The sequence below is a fragment of the Hyla sarda genome, chromosome 4 (genome assembly GCF_029499605.1).
Source record: "Hyla sarda isolate aHylSar1 chromosome 4, aHylSar1.hap1, whole genome shotgun sequence".
NCBI lineage: Eukaryota > Metazoa > Chordata > Amphibia > Anura > Hylidae > Hyla > Hyla sarda.
This window is the reverse complement of record NC_079192.1, coordinates 124,966,056-124,984,161: the sequence shown is the minus strand read 5'-3', so window position 1 is coordinate 124,984,161 and position 18,106 is coordinate 124,966,056. Positions and strand designations below refer to the sequence as shown.

Below are 18,106 nucleotides of genomic sequence, written 5' to 3'. Positions count from 1 at the left end.
TTGAACCTTACATGATCGAGCCATTAAATGATGCCAATATAGCCTATGAGGGACAAATGTGTACCACGGTTTGGCATCTACTTCACCAAACCTAGATGCCTCCACCTGTTTCCAAACTACATCTCCCAGCATGCCTGGACAGCTTTTGGCTGAGGCATCCTGGTTGGAAAAACACTGGGTTACGTTATTAGAAACTGCTGAAAAACTCATGAATGCGTCAGTCACCAATGGCTGAGAGATGCCATAGAGGGACATCCATCACCTAAAGGCTAACATGATATATGTTTAATGTAGTCCACTACACTGTTCCACTACTCGGACGTGATGTGAACCCAGACTTCAAGGTTTTGTCTCATCACAAACAATACTTTTTTCCTATGAGAGCTGCTGCAGTGAACAGCTGCTAATACCTCCACAGTGGTCACAACCAGGGAAATGTAGTAGTACTCTATGTGCTCACATTACTGTCTTAGTCTACCAAGGTTGATGGTTGTAAGCTGCACTGCTGTGGCTCATAGATGACTCTTTCCAAAACTCTAGATGGCCACAACACAGAGCTGTGATCTGCAATGAGAGCCCAAAACAGAAAGCTTCCTTCCTGCTTTTTGGCTGTTGCCATGAAAACCTGTGATGTCATGGTGCCATCACTTTTTGCATTGGGGGGTGGGGTGGCGAACATGCTCGGAGGGCAAGATGTGTGAAGAAATGGCGAACTCTATTTTTGGATGTTTAAAGTGATGTCTGTGAGGAGCAAAGTGCACATTATTATTGCATTGATTGTTATACATAGGAGTGCAGGGATTACTTGGTGGCAATGATTTGTCCGGTTTAAAGGAGTGATCTAGTGAAAAATAACTTATCCCCTATCCAAAGGATAAGGAATAAAGTTATATATCGCGCGGGGAGGGGCGCGGCGCGGCGTGTCAGTCTGCTGGAAGGGGGCATGCCGACACCTGCATGGAGTGGCGGCCGACATGCCCCCTCCATAGAGATACATGGAGGGGGGCGTGTGGGCTGTGGCTTCCTGTGGGGGTCAAAACACCACTTCTGGCAGACTGCCAGGTCCCCGTTCAGGAGATAGCGGGGGTCCCAGCGGGCGTACCCCTGCAATCTATAGCTCATCCCCTATCCTTTGGGGATTTTTCACTTTAAGGAATTATAGTGAATTACACAAGGGGGCAATACAAGAAGGACATTAACATTTTGTTTCTCCTTCTAAACTTTTCCATTTTACCCTACATTAAAGCTAAAAAATGGAAATATACTTGTGCTCTTCATGTGGATTGAGCTTTAGTGCAAAGTTTTAGATCCGTACAATGTCCATTTCTGGTGTGTGAGTATTTCGCTGTAGTGTTGTGCTAGGAAAATCCTCACGCAGTGGACTTTGCTGCGAATGGACATTTGGGCATCTGAAGGCCTTGTCTCAAAAGCGTCAAAGGAGTTGTCCAGCTATTAAAAACACATCCCCAATCTCTAGGACAGGGCCCCACTATCCCTGATGGATGCTCTGGCTCCCACCTTTCAGGACCTACTTACCTCAGTTGATCAGGCCACTGCTAAGAGAAGTACATCTCTGGCTTCTTTTACACTGCCGTTGTGCTCCGTCCGAAAGCAGCTTTTTTTTTTTTTTTTTTTTTTTTTTTTTTTTTGCCTTCAATGGTGGTTATTTTTTTGTGGGAGCAAAAGACAGCACATGCAGTAATTTTCCTCCCGCTATTCTCCCCTAATTTTTTAACCTCCGCTGCCTGCCAGGTCACAAAGGAATAAACGGTCTGAAAGAATCCTCAGAAAGTGGGGTCTGGAGGGTTCACTGGAGTCAGGCCTTGTCCTGTGGATAGAGAATACGTTTTTTGATATCGAGATAACCCCTTTTAATGTGATCTAGCTGTATGGCACTTGTTGTAGCTGGCTGATGGGACAGTTCTTCATTACAGTTGACATGCGGAGCGTTCTTACTTTTGGGTTGATGGATTTTCCAATTTAGGGTGATGCAGCTATTCGCAGATAATCCATTTGATGTTCCTGCGATGTGTATCTGCAGTAAACCTTTTCATGTACCTACCCTAAAGCATAGTTCTTCTCTCAAGTCTCTGATATTCTCTTGGACATTGTAGTGTAGCTTACTTCAAAAATAAGGTTTAAACGGGTAGTAAAGCGATAACATTCACATTTTGTAATATACAGGAGGTATGCAACTTACAATGTGGTCTGTAGATTACACTTCATGAGGTTTTTGGGTATAATTTATAGTGAAACACATTCTTCAGGGAGCCCTCCACACCACCAAAGCAGCTGCTCTCCGATCCGAAAAAAAATGTTGGGATTACATTCAACAGGACGGGATGTCGGTGTCTTTGCATGTCTGCTATTGTCACAGACCCACATGTATACCGTTAATACTAGAGTATAAGCAGAGTTTTTACGCACGATTTTTTGTGCTGAAAACGCCCCCCTCGGCTTATACTCGAGTGAACCTTCCACCTGTAAATCCGTTCATCAGTGGTCTTCAACCTGCAGACCTCCAGATGTTGCAAAACTACAACTCCCAGCATGCCCGGACAGCCATCGGCTGTCCGGGCATGCTGGGTGTTGTAGTTTTGAAACCTCTGGAGGTCCGCAGGTTGAAGACCACTGCGGCCTTCGTCATCATCCAGCCTCCCCTTTTTGTTTTGTACTCACCGCCCCATCGGCGGGAAGTTAGGGTGAGATGGTCCGGGCCATCTATGCTGCAGGGACCGTCCGGGTGGGGGGGATTAGTCGTTACGGGCTGTCCATCTCCACCGGCCCCGGACTAGTGACGTTGCCTTGACGACAACGCACAGGGACGTTGCGCATGAATGTCCCTGTGCGTCGCCGTCAAGGCAACGTTACAACCTCTACACTGGGCATGTGAGCGTTTTTTGGTTGGAATATGGAACAGCTTTGTTTATGTTTATTTATTTGTTTATGATTATGAAAAAAGAGTAAACTATGGGGGAAAAAAAGAGGAATATGGAGCAGTGGAATAAGGTGGCCTGGTCTGCACTTAAAGTACCTATGAAAACTTCTGACATGACAAAAGTTAAAGGATCAGATGCTAATGTCTTTTATGCTAGATACCTCCGTATATGAGCCAAATGTTCTCACACAGTGACGTACTGTATACCTAGCCTAGTATTACCAGTTGTCTCTGCAGATGACAAGTTCTTATTGCTACGTGTTCTCGTTTCTCTTTACAACTCTTATTTCGTGATCAGTTCTCCTCTAATGCCCTGTTATAATAGTAACTGGAGAAAAAAATGCTCAGACCTTGCTGTGTGTAAGGTTCCTTGTTGACCTTTTGTATCCTGCAGCATATTTTCTGGGTTTCTTTCAGATAATCTCCATGACAGCACAGAAATGGTCCAATCGGAGACCTACCGTACTCTCTTCTGCCTGTCCTTTCTGTGTGTGCTTTACTAAACAATTTTGACATCCAAAAAGTCCAGACTGTTCCAGTATGTGTGTGCTTTACTTATCTGCTACACTGCCGCAGGAAAGACGTTTCCCAGCCTCTGTGTGTTTTTTGCCTCTTTTTCTCCCACTTTTTTCATATAATCTGTTAGTAAAAAAAAAAAAAGTTCAACATTTCAGGCATAAACAAATCAAAACAACCCCTAACTATATACAGTGATCCCTCAACTTACAATGGCCTCAACATACAATAGTTTCAACATACAATGGTCTTTTCTGGACCATTGTAACTTGAAACCAGACTCCACATACAATGTAAAGACGGTCCAGATCTGTGATACGTGTCAATGGCTGGAAGAACTGTCCAATCAGAATGGGCATTTTACTGGTAAAACACCTGTATTACTGAAGTGTATGCACTGACTGGTGTCTGGTAGCGCCCCCTACAGTACAGGGAGGTATTACATGTTCTGTACTAATTTTTACCTGTGCCAGGGTTACCTGCTCCTTTGGACACCAGGTAAGGGCTACTCCATGTTACTTTTTCAGGACATTGGCCCTCATTTACTTAGAAAATCGGGTTGTAAGTCTATGTTGCTTTCTTACCCGACTGCTTTTTTCCCCTGGTATTTATTATTATGTCGCATCCTGTTTGTCGCACGTGGGTTTTGTAGGTTTTGGTTTCCAACTCCTCTGAGCTGTCGGGAAAAAATCCACAACAATTCAACAAATTCGGGTTGGAAACCTTTATAAATACGTGGGAAAGCTCAGAAATGTTGGGTTACGCCCCTTTTTCGGGTTTGGGAGAATCCACATCGGGTCCATGGGGAAAAAATGTTGCATTGTGTCGCAGACTGGCGCACGATGTGTGCGACATGTCGCAGACAAAGATGCGCCACAAAAACCCGACAAAAGAGGTCGGGTTTAGAATAGTAAATGAGGGCCATTGTGTCTTCTGTACAGAACCCTGAAGAAACTCCTGTCCTCTACATAGACCAACATTTCCCAACCAGGGTGCCTCCAGCTGTTGCAAAACTACAACTCTCAGCATGCCCGGACAGCCTTTGGCTGTCCGGGCATGCTGAGAGTTGTAGTTTTGCAACAGCTGGAGGCACCCTGGTTGGGAAACACTGACAGTTACATAGTTACATAGTTAGTATGGTTGAAAAAAGACATACGTCCATCAAGTCCAACCAGGGGATTGAAGGGAAGGATGTAAGGGGATAAGGGAAAGGGATGTAGTTTTATAATTCTGCATAAGCATTAATGTTATTTTGTTCCAGGAATGTATCTAACCCTGCTTTAAAGCTGTTAATTGTTCCTGCTGTGACCAGTTCCTGAGGTAGACCGTTCCATAAATTCACAGTCCTCACGGTAAAGAAGGCGTGCCGCCCCTTTAGACTAAACCTTTTCTTCTCCAGACGGAGGGAGTGCCCCCTCGTCCTTTGGGGGGGTTTAACCTGGAACAGTTTTTCTCCATATTTTTTGTATGGGCCATTTATATACTTATATACGTTTATCATATCCCCCCTTAAACGTCTCTTCTCAAGACTAAACAATTGTAACTCCTTTAATCGCTCCTCATAGCTAAGATGTTCCATGCCCCATATTAGTTTAGTCGCGCGTCTCTGCACCCTTTCCAACTCCGCAGTGTCCCTTTTATGAACAGGCGACCAAAACTGAACAGCATATTCCAGGTGAGGCCGTACCAATGCTTTATAAAGGGGGAGTATTATGTCCCTGCCCCTCGAGTCCATGCCTCTTTTTATACATGACAATATCCTGCCGGCTTTGGAAGCAGCAGCCTGACATTGCATGCTATTTTGTAGTCTGTGATCTACAAGTACACCCAGATCCTTCTCTACCAGTGACTCTGCCAGTTTAATCCCCCCTAAGACATACGACGCATGCAGGTTATTAGTACCCAGATGCATAACTTTACATTTATCCACATTGAACCTCATTTGCCAAGTGGATGCCCAGACACTTAGTCTATCCAAGTCATCTTGTAACTTATGCACATCCTCTATAGACTGTACTGTGCTACAAAGCTTGGTGTCATCTGCAAAGATAGAAACAGAGCTGTTAATACCATCCTCTATATCATTGATAAATAAATTAAACAGCAGCGGGCCCAGTACTGAACCTTGGGGTACACCACTAATAACCGGGGCCCAATCAGAGTACGAATCATTTACCACCACTCTCTGGGTACGATCTATGAGCCAGTGTTCAATCCAGTTACAAACTAAAGTTTCCAAGCCCAAGGACCTTAACTTACCTGTCAGATGTCTGTGAGGGACAGTATCAAATGCTTTGGCAAAATCCAGAAACACTATATCCACAGCCATTCCTCTGTCAAGGCTTCTACTCACCTCTTCATAAAAGCAAATTAGATTGGTTTGACAACTTCTATCCTTAGTAAACCCATGCTGGCTATCACTTATAATACTATTATCCCCTATGTATTCCTGTATGTAATCCCTTATAAATCCTTCAAACAATTTACCCACAATGCACGTTAGACTTACCGGTCTATAATTGCCTGGCGAAGACCTAGAGCCCTTCTTGAAGATTGGTACCACATTAGCCTTGCGCCAGTCCCTTGGCACAATACCAGACACCAGAGAATCTCTAAATATCATGAACAAGGGTACAGATATTACTGAACTTACCTCTCTAAGAACTCTTGGGTGTAGTCCATCCGGCCCTGGAGATTTGCTTACATTTACTTTACTTAACTTACCTTGTACCATCTCTACATTAAGCCAGTTCAATACATTATATGATGTGTTACCAGCACTGACCTGACCAATGTCAGCTCCTTCTTCCATAGTATATACAGAACTAAAGAACCCATTCAGTAGCTCCGCCTTCTCTTGATCGCCCGTGACAACCTCCCCATTATCATTATTAAGGGGTCCTACATGCTCTGTCCTTGGTTTTTTTGTATTTATATATCTAAAAAAATATTTAGGATTAGTTTTGCTTTCTTCGGCCACCTGTCTCTCATTTTGAATTTTTGCTGTTTTTATTACATTTTTACAGATTTTATTAAGCTCCTTGTACTGTTTAAATGTTATAGCTGACCCATCAGATTTGTATTTTTTGAAGGCTATTTTTTTGTTGTTTATTGCTCTTTTAACCTCATTTGTCAGCCATGTAGGATTTAGTTTTAATCGTTTATATTTGTTCCCCTTTGGTATATATTTAGCTGTATAGTTATTTAGAGTTGATTTAAAGATGTCCCATTTACCTTCTGTATCAGTATTTGAGAACACCTCCCCCCAGTCTATGTCCTGTAGTGCAGCCCTCAGCCCAGGGAAATTTGCCTTTTTAAAGTTATATGTTTTTGCTTTCCCCGTCTGTCTTTGTTTTCTACATTTTAAGTCAAAAGTAACTATATTGTGGTCACTATTACCAAGGTTTTCCCGCACAGTTACATTACCAACCAGCTCTGCGTTGTTGGAAATGATCAGATCCAACAAGGCATCACTTCTTGTTGGGTCCTCCACAAACTGGCCCATAAAATTATCCTGCAATAAATTTAGGAATTTTCTCCCCTTTGTAGTTTTAGCCAACCCCCGGCCCCAATCTATATCTGGATAGTTAAAATCTCCCATTATTACCACTGTACCTGCCCGGGCGGCCCTCTCTATTTGTTTATACAGCCGACCTTCTATCTCTTCAGTGATATTAGGGGGTCTGTAAATTACACCAAATACTATTTTTTCAGTATTTCCCTCCTTTTGTAATTCTACCCACAGTGATTCCACCTCCTCAGAATCATCACACACTATGGCATCGTTCATACTGACTTTCATACCACTTCTTACATACAGACAGACTCCACCACCTTTTCTGTTCATTCTATCCTTGCGAAACAATGTAAACCCCTGCAGATTAACAGCCCAGTCATGCGAGGAGTCCAGCCATGTCTCAGTGACCCCAACTATATCAATATGTTCCTCCAGTATCAAGGCCTCAAGCTCCCCCATTTTATTTGCTAGGCTTCTGGCATTTGTGAACATACACTTTACATTTCCATTAAGTTTTACACAAATAGTCTCACTAATGGGATTTTCAGAGTTATTGGGGTTAATGTCATTTTTTGAGTTATAAGGGCTAATTGTACTATTTAAGTTATTGGGGCTAATGGGATTTTTTGAGTTATTGGGTCTAACGTTATTATTTAAGTTATTGGGGCTAATGGGATTTTTTGCGTTATTGCGTCTAACGTTGTTATTTAAGTTATTGGGGCTAATGGTATTTTTTGAGTTAATGGGGCTTATTGTAGTTATTGAGTTATTGGGGCTAATGGAATTTTTTGAATTATTGGGATTACAATTTTTCGGGCTACATTTATTTTTACAGCTGGTTTGTAACGCATGAATCTGATTTACAGCTCCCAGCAGATCTTTCTTACTTTTATATGTAAGGATTTGCTTTATCTATATTACTTATCTACTTATTTTTCTTTAATCCTCACATTTTCCTATTTTTTTTGGATGACCTTTTGGGGCTTCAGAACCAATTACCAGGTTTCCAGAGAGTTCTGGTCTCAACATACAATGGTCGTCCTGGAACCAATTAATATTGTAACTTGAGGGACCACTGTATCTGTATATTATACTTGGGATACATTTACATCTTGCTCTGTGTGTGTGTTTTGAGAAATGCAGGAACTTCATAAAATAAAAACTTGCCTGTAAGTTTTCTACCTTATCAGGGGTATAATTTGTAAGCGATAAGGCCATGGGTAAAGATGGAGTGGGCACTCCGACTCTATACACTTGCCATCTGTTTCATGAAGACTAGAAGGACTTAGTAAAAACACATTTTCTGTATTGTGCATGGGTCCTAACTGTATTTTGCAATTACAAGAAAACATTTTTGACCCAAAACAGTTTGATTTTTAACAATACAGAAAATGTAGTAAACAAAAAAAAAACACAAATATGCACAGTGGGGGAGATTTATCAAAAGTTGCCCAGTTGCCCATAGCAACCAATCAGATTGCTTCTTTCATTTTTAACAAGGCCTGTGCAAAATGAAAGAAGCGATCTGATTGGTTGCTATGGGCAACTCGGCAACTGTTACTTTGCACAGTTTTGATCAATCTCCCCCAGTATGTACACTATTTAATAGAAGGAAATTAGAACTACTGTCTAAAATGAATGTGTGAACAAAACCTTTTCAATTACCCAGAATTCAGAAGATTGGGTCATTAAAAATGTTTTCTTCAGATTTATTTTTGCTAATGCGCAAGTATGCGAGTTATTCTAAAAGAGCATATAAAGTGGTTAATCCTGGCGTGTCTGTACACGGTAAATGTACTCGCACAGCCTGACTAATTGGGTAGTTAATAACACCATTAGGCCCCATGCAGTGCTGGGCCAGGGTCTCACCCACACTGAGGGGATCAAAGCTGAAAAACTCCTTTCTTATTCCCGAAATGTCCCATTCTTTAGTCATCGCACTTCTCTAATGGCTGTTTTTAAGAATGAAAAGTTGTAACAGTATCAATCCATTTGCATAGGACTAGTTTATTTGTACATACATTTCCTGCATGAAAAGAGAAACTGTATCATTCCCTGCATCAGTGTGCAAAAAAAAATGTTGCGCAAATTTCCACTTCATGGAAAAAATTGATGCACACAATTTGAGACCACTGGCTTAACGTATATATTTTATACGCTTTAAAAAGGAAAAAAAAAATATTATGTTAAAGGAGTACGCCGGTGAAAACCTTTTTTCTTTAAAATCAACTGGTGGCAGAAAGTTAAACATATTTGTAAATTACTTCTATTAAAAAATATTAATCCTTCCAGTACTTATTAGCTGCTGAATGCTACAGAGGAAATTCCTTTCTTTTTGGAATACTGATGACATCACGAGCACAGTGCTCTCTGCTGACATCTCTTTCCATTTTAGCAACCATGCATAGCAGATGTATGCTAAGGGCAGCATGGTGGCTCAGTGGTTAGCACTGCTGTCTTGCAGTGCTGGGGACTTGGGTTCAAATCCCACTAAGGACAACAATAAATAAAGCGTTATTATTATTATTATAATAACGTCAGCAGAGAGAACTGTGCTCGTGATGTCATCAGAGAGCATTCCAAAGAGAAAATAATTTCCTCTGTAGTATTCAGCAGCTAATAAGTACAGGAAGGATTAAGATTTTTTAATAGAAGTAATTTACAAATATGTTTAACTTTCTAACTTTCTGCCACCAGTTGATTTAAAAGAAAAAAAGTTTTCACCGGAGTACCCCTTTAATGTATGCTTAAAACTGATTCTGTTTTATGCTCACAGCCGAATCCATTTCCCTTTGACTTGCACTATAAAAAAAACAATTGCAGCATTTGTTTCTTTTGCCATTTACAATAAATCATACAGCAAAATTAAACATACTGTGATAAGAAATGGTAATGGAAACAAAAATGCAGTGTGTAACCTCACCTAGGTGCAATGCAGCATAAAAATTCAGCTTAAAAATTCCGAAATAGCAGCCTCCAATTGTTCTCAATGGGATTCTGTTGCACTGTGCACACACATTTCTGTACAAAAAAGAATTCTGCCTTGGAAATTCAAATTCCGGACTCCACAGAACATGTTTATTCTTTCAGCGGAATCCTCTCGGAAATGCATTGTTGTCTATGGAGACGGCACATTTTAGAGTGGTCCTTGCGCGCACTGATTCATTTGGCACCTGGGCAGATATTCTCACATGTTGCAGTTGTCGTCATAGTCTTGGTTTTTTGCCACAATTTTTTAAAAATTTGGTACAACTGTTGTTTGTTGCTGTGATTTTAGATAAGCATAGTCAAAATGGTGAAAAGTTGTATTTTGAAGTGTGCAACCTGTGTCCTTTTTTTCTCTTTTCCCAGCTTGAGGGCTCTTCGGGTATGTCCACATGGCTGAATTTCTGCCAGAATTTACTGCCTATTACTTTCAATGGGATTCTGCTGTCCCATTCAGGCATTCTGAAATATAAGATCAGTCTTTTATATTTTGTGGAATTCTATTGTAGTCAATTGAGCTTTAATTTATGCAATATTTTGTGTTCTGAGAACAGAAATTCCATATGGCTTTGTTTGATGAACAATCATCGCTGACTAAGTTAAATATAATGTAAGTTACACTTTTATGATGAGAATCTCTGAGGCTGGAATCACACAGGCAGCTTTTGTTTGAAGCTAAAGCTGGAAGTTGGTTAAAAAGGAATGGGAAATCTTAAAGGGGTATTCCAGGATTTTTTTATTTTATTTGACTAAGCTACAGGGCTGTAAAGTTAGTGTAGTTCATAATAATATAGTGTCTGTACCAGTGTGTTACCGTTTTCTCACAATTCTTCTGTGATGAATTGCAATGCGGCCGAGACCTGACTCACTAGTCAGCTGATGACTGTCTGCTTCAATGGGTGGAGGGATCGCTTGTAGGGAGAGAGATTAATCTGCAACAGCTATAGGCATCCTGAATGAAAACCACACTAATTTGAATGGATGCAGCTCATTTACTTTTAGGTTTCAATGGGTGGGGTGGTTGATGTGTGGGAGGGAGGAAAACGGAATTGTGGGATTTGTAGTAAAAAAAAAAAAAGAAAAAAAAAAAAAGTCAAACAGGAAATACTTGTTCACAAAAAGCTAGCCACCGTGTGTGTGTTCAAATATATATATAAAAAAAATATATATACATACATACACACACACACACACACACACACACACACACACACACACACACACACATAAAGCAGTAGGCAGCAGCACGCTCTCTCTGTAAGGGTGGCGTTCCACTGAAGTTACTAAAGTTCAGGTGCAAGCAGAAAGAAAAGGGATAAGGTCCACATAATCCCAGTAGAGTACAAAACAGAACAAAAAGTTCAATACAGCACTTTAGTAGTGAAAAAGTTTTATTCCATCAAAATGCTGTTCACCATGATGGAACAAAATCTTTTTTCACTATTAGAGGCTGCGGCATTGTGTGTGTGTGTGTGTATGTATATATATATATATATATATATATATATATAATATATATATAATATCTCAGCCTCTAGTAGTGAAAAAAGCTTTTATTCCATCATGGTGAACAGCATATATAGAGATATAACACCACTTTGCACATAGCTTCATTTGATTTACCTGGTCTATGACCTTGACAACTGTCATAACAACATTAGATAAATCATCTGTGATATTTCTATGCTAATGTTTAGTTGTATAAGCGTCCTCTTATGTGAAGGGGTACTCCAGTGGTAAACCTTAATCCTTCCAGTACTTATCAGCTGCTGTATACTACAGAGGAAGTTCTTTTCTCTTTGAGTTTCTTTTCTATCTGATCAGACCACAGTGCTCTCTGCTGACACCTCTGTCAGTGTCAGGAACTTTCCACAGCAGGAGCAAATCCCCCCCCCCCCCCCCCTGCTCTGGACAGTTCCTGAAACTGACAGAGGTGTCAGCAGAGAGCACTGTGATCAGACAGAAAGGAACGACTCTACTTTCTCTGTAGTATTCGGCAGCTGATCAGTACTGGACAGATTAAGATTTTTTAATAGAAGTAATTTACTAATCTGTAACTTTCTGGAGCCAATTGATATGATAAAAAGGGAGTACCCCTTTAATTATGGCATATAGGTATGTGGGAAGGCTGGAACATTTCTCTATCTAAGCAACCCCCTTCCCCCAGATATCTAGGCTTTGTTATTCTGTCTTTCATATGAATAGTATAGAAGAGGTTAACCTGTTCCAGACCTCCGCATGTCAATACCTGCATAAAGCAGAGACAGGCTGACTGCGGTCAGTGCGCTGTAGGAAGCCGCTTCCCACACTTGCAGTGACCTCATGTCTACTAGAAAAGCCACGCAAATTATAGTGGGGAGCGAAGAGCCCATCCCTGTGGTCATTGGGGTACAGTATTTCTTTATCAGGTCATCTCCCTTGGAAGACGTTGGTGATCGGCCTGATGCTATGTGATTCTGGTGCGAGCAGCATTAGTCACACAGCTACACCTATGACTTATCCCCATGGAACTCTTCCCAGGATGAGGTGCAGCTGATTGTCCTTACGTTTATGACACATCAGCACTGAACAGTCTGGTGCGGTTTTAACACAGCCTGAGTTCTTATATAAAGGTATGTTTACCCGTAGCAGATTTGTGCCTAAAATTAGCATACTTTTAATGGGACTGCATGGATTTCTGCAGACTGCTTTCATTTATTTGGGCAGCTACAGAAATTTCTGTCTGCTATGGCGCACTATACATGGTCATGAAAGAGTTAAAACAGTGGTCTTCAACCTGCGGACCTCCAGATGTTGCAAAACTACAACTTCCAGCATGCCCGGACAGCCAACGGCTGTCCGGGCATGCTGGGAGTTGTAGTTTTGCAACATCTGGAGGTCCGCAGGTTGAAGACTAGCGATGAGCGAACTTACAGTAAATTCGATTCGTCACAAACTTCTCTGCTCGGCAGTTGATGTCTTTTCCTGCATAAATTAGTTCAGCTTTCAGGTGCTCCGGTGGGCTGGAAAAGGTGGATACAGTTCTAGGAGACTCTTTCCTAGGACTGTATCCACCTTTTCCAGCCCACCGTAAAGCTGAACTAATTTATGCAGAAAAAGTCATCAACCGCCGAGCCGAGAAGTTCGTGACGAATCGAATTGACTGAAAGTTCGCTCATCTCTATTGAAGACCACTGAGTTAAAACATTTGTGACGTGAGGAAATACTTGTTCTGGACGATATGCTGTCGGTTTATTCTTCGTGTGAACTTCTATGTAGTAATTGGCAGCCATGAAGTGCCTTAACCTGGTTGGAGTGACACATTGACAGCATCGTTGCTGTTGCTTTGGATATCGTCCTATTTTGAGAGTACGCCATCAACTCCTTAGGATAGTTTATTGTGTATTTCTCCTTGGCAGTGAATAGAAGGTTATGTCCTGGGTGTTAGAGACTGAACAAATGGCAGGTCACGTGTACGCCCTGGTTTATTAATTGCAGGATTCTTGGAGCGCCGGACGTGATGATCCTCCTCTTTAACCAATTTAGGCGTCTGGCGCAGGATGCGGACAGGGCTATTACATTGGGTAATTTACAATATCACTATAGTAAGTGAACAAGTTCTGTTTCCTGTTTTAATTGGAAGTAAGCTCACCACTGTGAGGAGCAGATTTCCATTTTTTTATTGTCCTTTTTAATGTTCCGGGCTGATAAGTTACATTTTGTCTGTGCAAAGCTCTACTGACAGAGCAATACCACAGAGAGTCTATTACAGGCTTACGATAAGCAACTGCACATGTGGAGTTCAATTTATTTCCATAGGAAAAGTGTGGTTAAGTCCTGTGAGTTTTCATAAATTCAACAGAATATAATTTTTTTTTTTTTTGTTCTCATAATAAAATAGGGCCGCAAAGTGTCCAGCTATTTCCAAACATACAGGCTGCCAGACAAATTATTGGCAGCATTATCAGCGTGCTATGCCTGCTACATGTTAATGCTCTCATCTGTTTATTTTGATATTTTGAGGGTCTAGAGCCGCCAGAGTCTTGCTTTTTTTGGAGATTGCAGCGTAACAAATTGCTTTAGATGTTTATATATTATTTATTTCTATGGAGGATTCTTCTTCTTTTATTTATCACAGTAGTACTTTGCAAAAATATTTACTTTGTTTGTTTCTTTTTTTTCTTTCCCGCTTACAGAACTGGCTTTGGACATCATTTCGATTTGGAGAGTCTTCCTCAGCGTACTTTTTTTTTTATTTTTTATTTTATTTTTTTCTACTTAGCACTTGAAAGTGTTTTTTGGACCCATGATCCCCAGGACTCTACAAACTTCCTGCACAAGGGAAGCAAATAGTTTGGAGTCGGGCATCTGATTTGGCTTTATTCGAGGACCGCTTTGCATTTATTCAGGAGCACAAAGCTTTGTCATGGATCTGAGGCCTACTGTTTTCTTTCTATTCTGGACTTCCCTGTCATTACAATTGAAAGACCTGACTGGACATAAAGTATATACAAACACTTGGGCAGTCCATATACCAGGTGGTTCTGCAGTGGCTGACCGTGTATCCAAGAAATATGGCTTCATTAACCATGGGCAGGTGAGTTACTAGAAGAAACTGAACTATATCTAGAAGTATACACAGACTTCTCATATGAGTAACATGGTTGCTATGGGTTGAATGTATTTTTATGTGCATTTAGAAGTTGTTCACTGGAATATTGTATTTTATGAAAGACTTTTAAATCTTGTCACGTGAGAGTGGTTAATGCACTGCATGCGTGTTGTGTGACATGTTTTGCATGTAATGTTTGAGGCAAGTGGATTCAGAATTTCCTATCGCGATTAGGGTACGTTCACACACGCGGATTTTTTTTAGCGGGTTTTCCGCTGTGTATTTGAAAGTGGGCGGGCTCTTCTCGGCTGTCCGCAGCAGATTTTCCGCGGTGGAATTTATGCTGCGGAAAATCCGCCACAGTCCCACAGGATTTTCCGCAGTGTAAAATCTGCTGCGGACTGCCGAGTTTCAAATACGCAGCGGAAAACCCGCTAAAAAAATCAGCGCGTGTGAACGTACCCTTACGCTATATTGTGCGGCAGTAAACAAGACTTTGTAGGCTGGATCGCTGTAGAAAGATGAGTGTGAGTTGATCATGTGATATAGATATAGAGAGGCACTGCATAACTAACACTAGAAAGTTATCGGTAATGTTTCCTTTTACTGTGGGTTCTTACAATTTTATAAGATCCGGTGCTGCAGGGAATTTCAGTCTCCACAAGTTTGTCCTGCAGAACCAGTCGGAAGCCGGGACATGGCTTGTTGTGCAAAAGGATGTAGTGAAACAACCTAGATGGCTGTCACTTCTGCAGGGCACGTAGGTGGAGTTCACTTGGTTTTGGAATGTCCCCACAGGAAATTCTTCTTCGTGTTAGGAGCTAATGCTCTTTAAAAGATCTGTCCTCCTCCAGGCCCAGTCTTACAGGTATAAATGGAACTCCTCTATAGACAAAAGTAAAGTAACTCTGTAAATACTGTACATTGAATTGCTTAGGGTGGGTTCGACACGGTTTATGTTGTGGCCTACTATAGCGAGTCCCATTTGTTTCAGCGGCCCGAGTTTAGTCACGTGGGGATTTTGTTTGGACTGCTTTCCACTAGTATACAGTAATTTAATGGAGCACGAAAGTGCGGTTTGTTGGACTTTTTTAATTATTAAATTGTCGCAAAGCTGTGGAAAGAAGCCATTGACATAATTGGGGCCCACTACAGTATGCCACCCTTTCTTCGTGGGATGGCGGCGGATACCATTGTGAACCCGTTATGTTACAGCCTCTATTTTAGTCCAGAGCTGCATTTGCATTGCATGAAGCCGACCCAAACTACTGTACCAGCAATGATTTGCAGTAAGCCTTTTAAATACTCTTCTCTGACAGTGGCATTTTAAAGGTTAAATGTCCAAATGGAGATTGCTCCGTGCAGGCTATTAGCTGTGGCTCTCAGCTGTCAGGCATGGAGTGGACTAGAGTCCAGAGCCCACTCCATACAGCAGTGTTTCCCAACCAAGGTGCCTTCAGCTGTTGCAAAGCTACGACTCCCAACATGCCCGGACAGCCCTTGGCTGTCCGGGCATGTTGAGAGTTGTAGTTTTGCAACAGCTGGAGGCACCCTGGTTGGGAAACACTGCCATACACCCTCCAACAGGCCCCATGATGAAATGTTAAAAGGGACTGTGACTCTTCTGATCCTTTGGAATAATTAAAGGGATGAAAATGCCGGGACACTTAAAGCAATTGGTGCCAACCTCTGGTCACTTACTTGCTGCTCTTTTGCATGTATGGAAAAAAAAGCAAATTGCTTGTGTCACAAGCAAAAGTTCACATGTCTAAAGGTATACCGGCGCTATGATTAGTTACACTATGCAAAACCATCTTTGAACAAACACAGAGCTAAAATGTTGATCGTGGTTTGCTACAAAGAATAAATCTACATAATAGTAAATCGACATAGCTTTCATATATTTAAATCAAATTGGAAAAATTATTGTAGTCCAAAATACCTACTTTTAGTGGAAGAAATGCACAAATCAAAAAGAAGAAAAATTTGGACGACTATACATCTAACAACCTGTATATAAAACAGAAGAATTGGGTCACAACAGGTGACACAATGACTGGTACATTGTATAAAACGCTCAACATGGTACCAGTGTGCGTTTTGCTTCTCAAGGGGTGGAAGGTTGTTGAGTGCTGTTAGATAAGCCATAATAGAGGGCAGGGTATGCTAATGTATAATGAAATATATGCTAGTGGACATTAACCCCTTTGGGACGGAGCCCATTATGATCCTAAGGACAGGAGCATTTTTTTCAAATCTGACCTCTATGACTTTAAGCATTAAAGGGGTAGTCCAGTGGTGAAAAACTTATTCCCTATCCTAAGGATAGGGGATAAGTTTGAGATCGCGGGGGGGGGGGGGGGGGGGGGGGGGGGGTCTGACCGCTGGGGCCCCCTGCGATCTCTCTGTACGGGGGCCAGGCTCTCCGGCCAGATAGCGGGTGTCTACCCCCGCACGAAGCGGCGGCTGACACGCCCCCTCAATACATCTCAATGGCAGAGCCGGAGATTGCCGAAGGCAGCGCTTCGGCTCTGCCATAGAGTTGTATTGAGGGGGCGTGACGGCCGCCGCTTTGTGCGGAGGTCGACACGCCCCCTTCCCGCGGGCTGTAGGGGCTCTGTACAGGAGATCGCAGGGGGCCCCTGCGGTCGGACCCCCTGCGATCTGCAACTTATCCCCTTAGGATAGCGGATAAGTTGTTCACCACTGGACTACTCCTTTAATAACTTTGGGATGCTTTTACTTAAAAATTTGATTCCGAGATTTTTTTTTTTTTTATGACATATTCTACTTTGTTAGTGGTAAATTTTCGTCAATACTTGCATCATTTCTTGGTGAAAAATTTCAGGGAAAATGTGAAAATTTAGCATTTTTCTAACTTTGAAGCTCGCTGCATGTAAGGAAAGGGGACATGCCAAATTATATATTGGTTGACATGTTTTTTTACTTTTTGAAGACCTCAGAGGGCTTCAAAGTATAGCAGCAATTTTCCAATTTTTCACGAAAATTTTAAAATCAAAACGTAACTGGCCCATGAAAAATTCTGAAGTGAATGAGGGTCTTTATGTTGGAAATCCCTTATGGACCCCATTATGAAAACTGCACCCCTCAAAGTATTCAGAATAACATTCAAAAAGTTTGTTAACCCTTTAGGTGTTTCACAGAAATAGAAGCAAAATGGAGGGAAAAAATCTAAATCTAAATTTTTTTTTTTTTTTTTACACTAACATTTTTACAAGGGGTAAAAGGTAAAAAGGCCCCTCAAAAACTTATAATTAATTAAGGAAATACCTCATGTGTATGACAAGTGCTCTGGAGGGGGGGCAGTAGAGGGCTCAGAAGGGAAGGAGCGACAATGGGATTTTGAAGAGCAAATTTTGCTGAAATGGTATTTGGGGGCATGTCGCATTTAGGAAGCCCCCATGATGCCAGAACAGCAAAAAATAAAAACCCACAAGGCACACTATTTTGAAAACACCCCTCAAGGAATGTAACAAGGGGTAAATTGAGTCTTTATACCCCACAGGTGATTGACGAACTTTCGTTAAATTGGGACGTG

General features: G+C 41.5%; 1 protein-coding gene across 2 annotated transcripts in view; it reads left to right on the top strand.

The window, feature by feature from the left end:
- Positions 1 to 18,106, top strand: part of FURIN (furin, paired basic amino acid cleaving enzyme) — a 218,411-nt gene that overhangs the window by 13,459 nt on the left and 186,846 nt on the right. For both annotated transcript variants that reach the window (XM_056572041.1, XM_056572040.1), the window contains exon 2: positions 14,132 to 14,532. In XM_056572041.1, coding sequence (XP_056428016.1) covers positions 14,362 to 14,532 — 171 coding nt within the window. In that variant the 5' untranslated portion in view covers positions 14,132 to 14,361. The remainder of the gene's footprint in view (positions 1 to 14,131; positions 14,533 to 18,106) is intronic.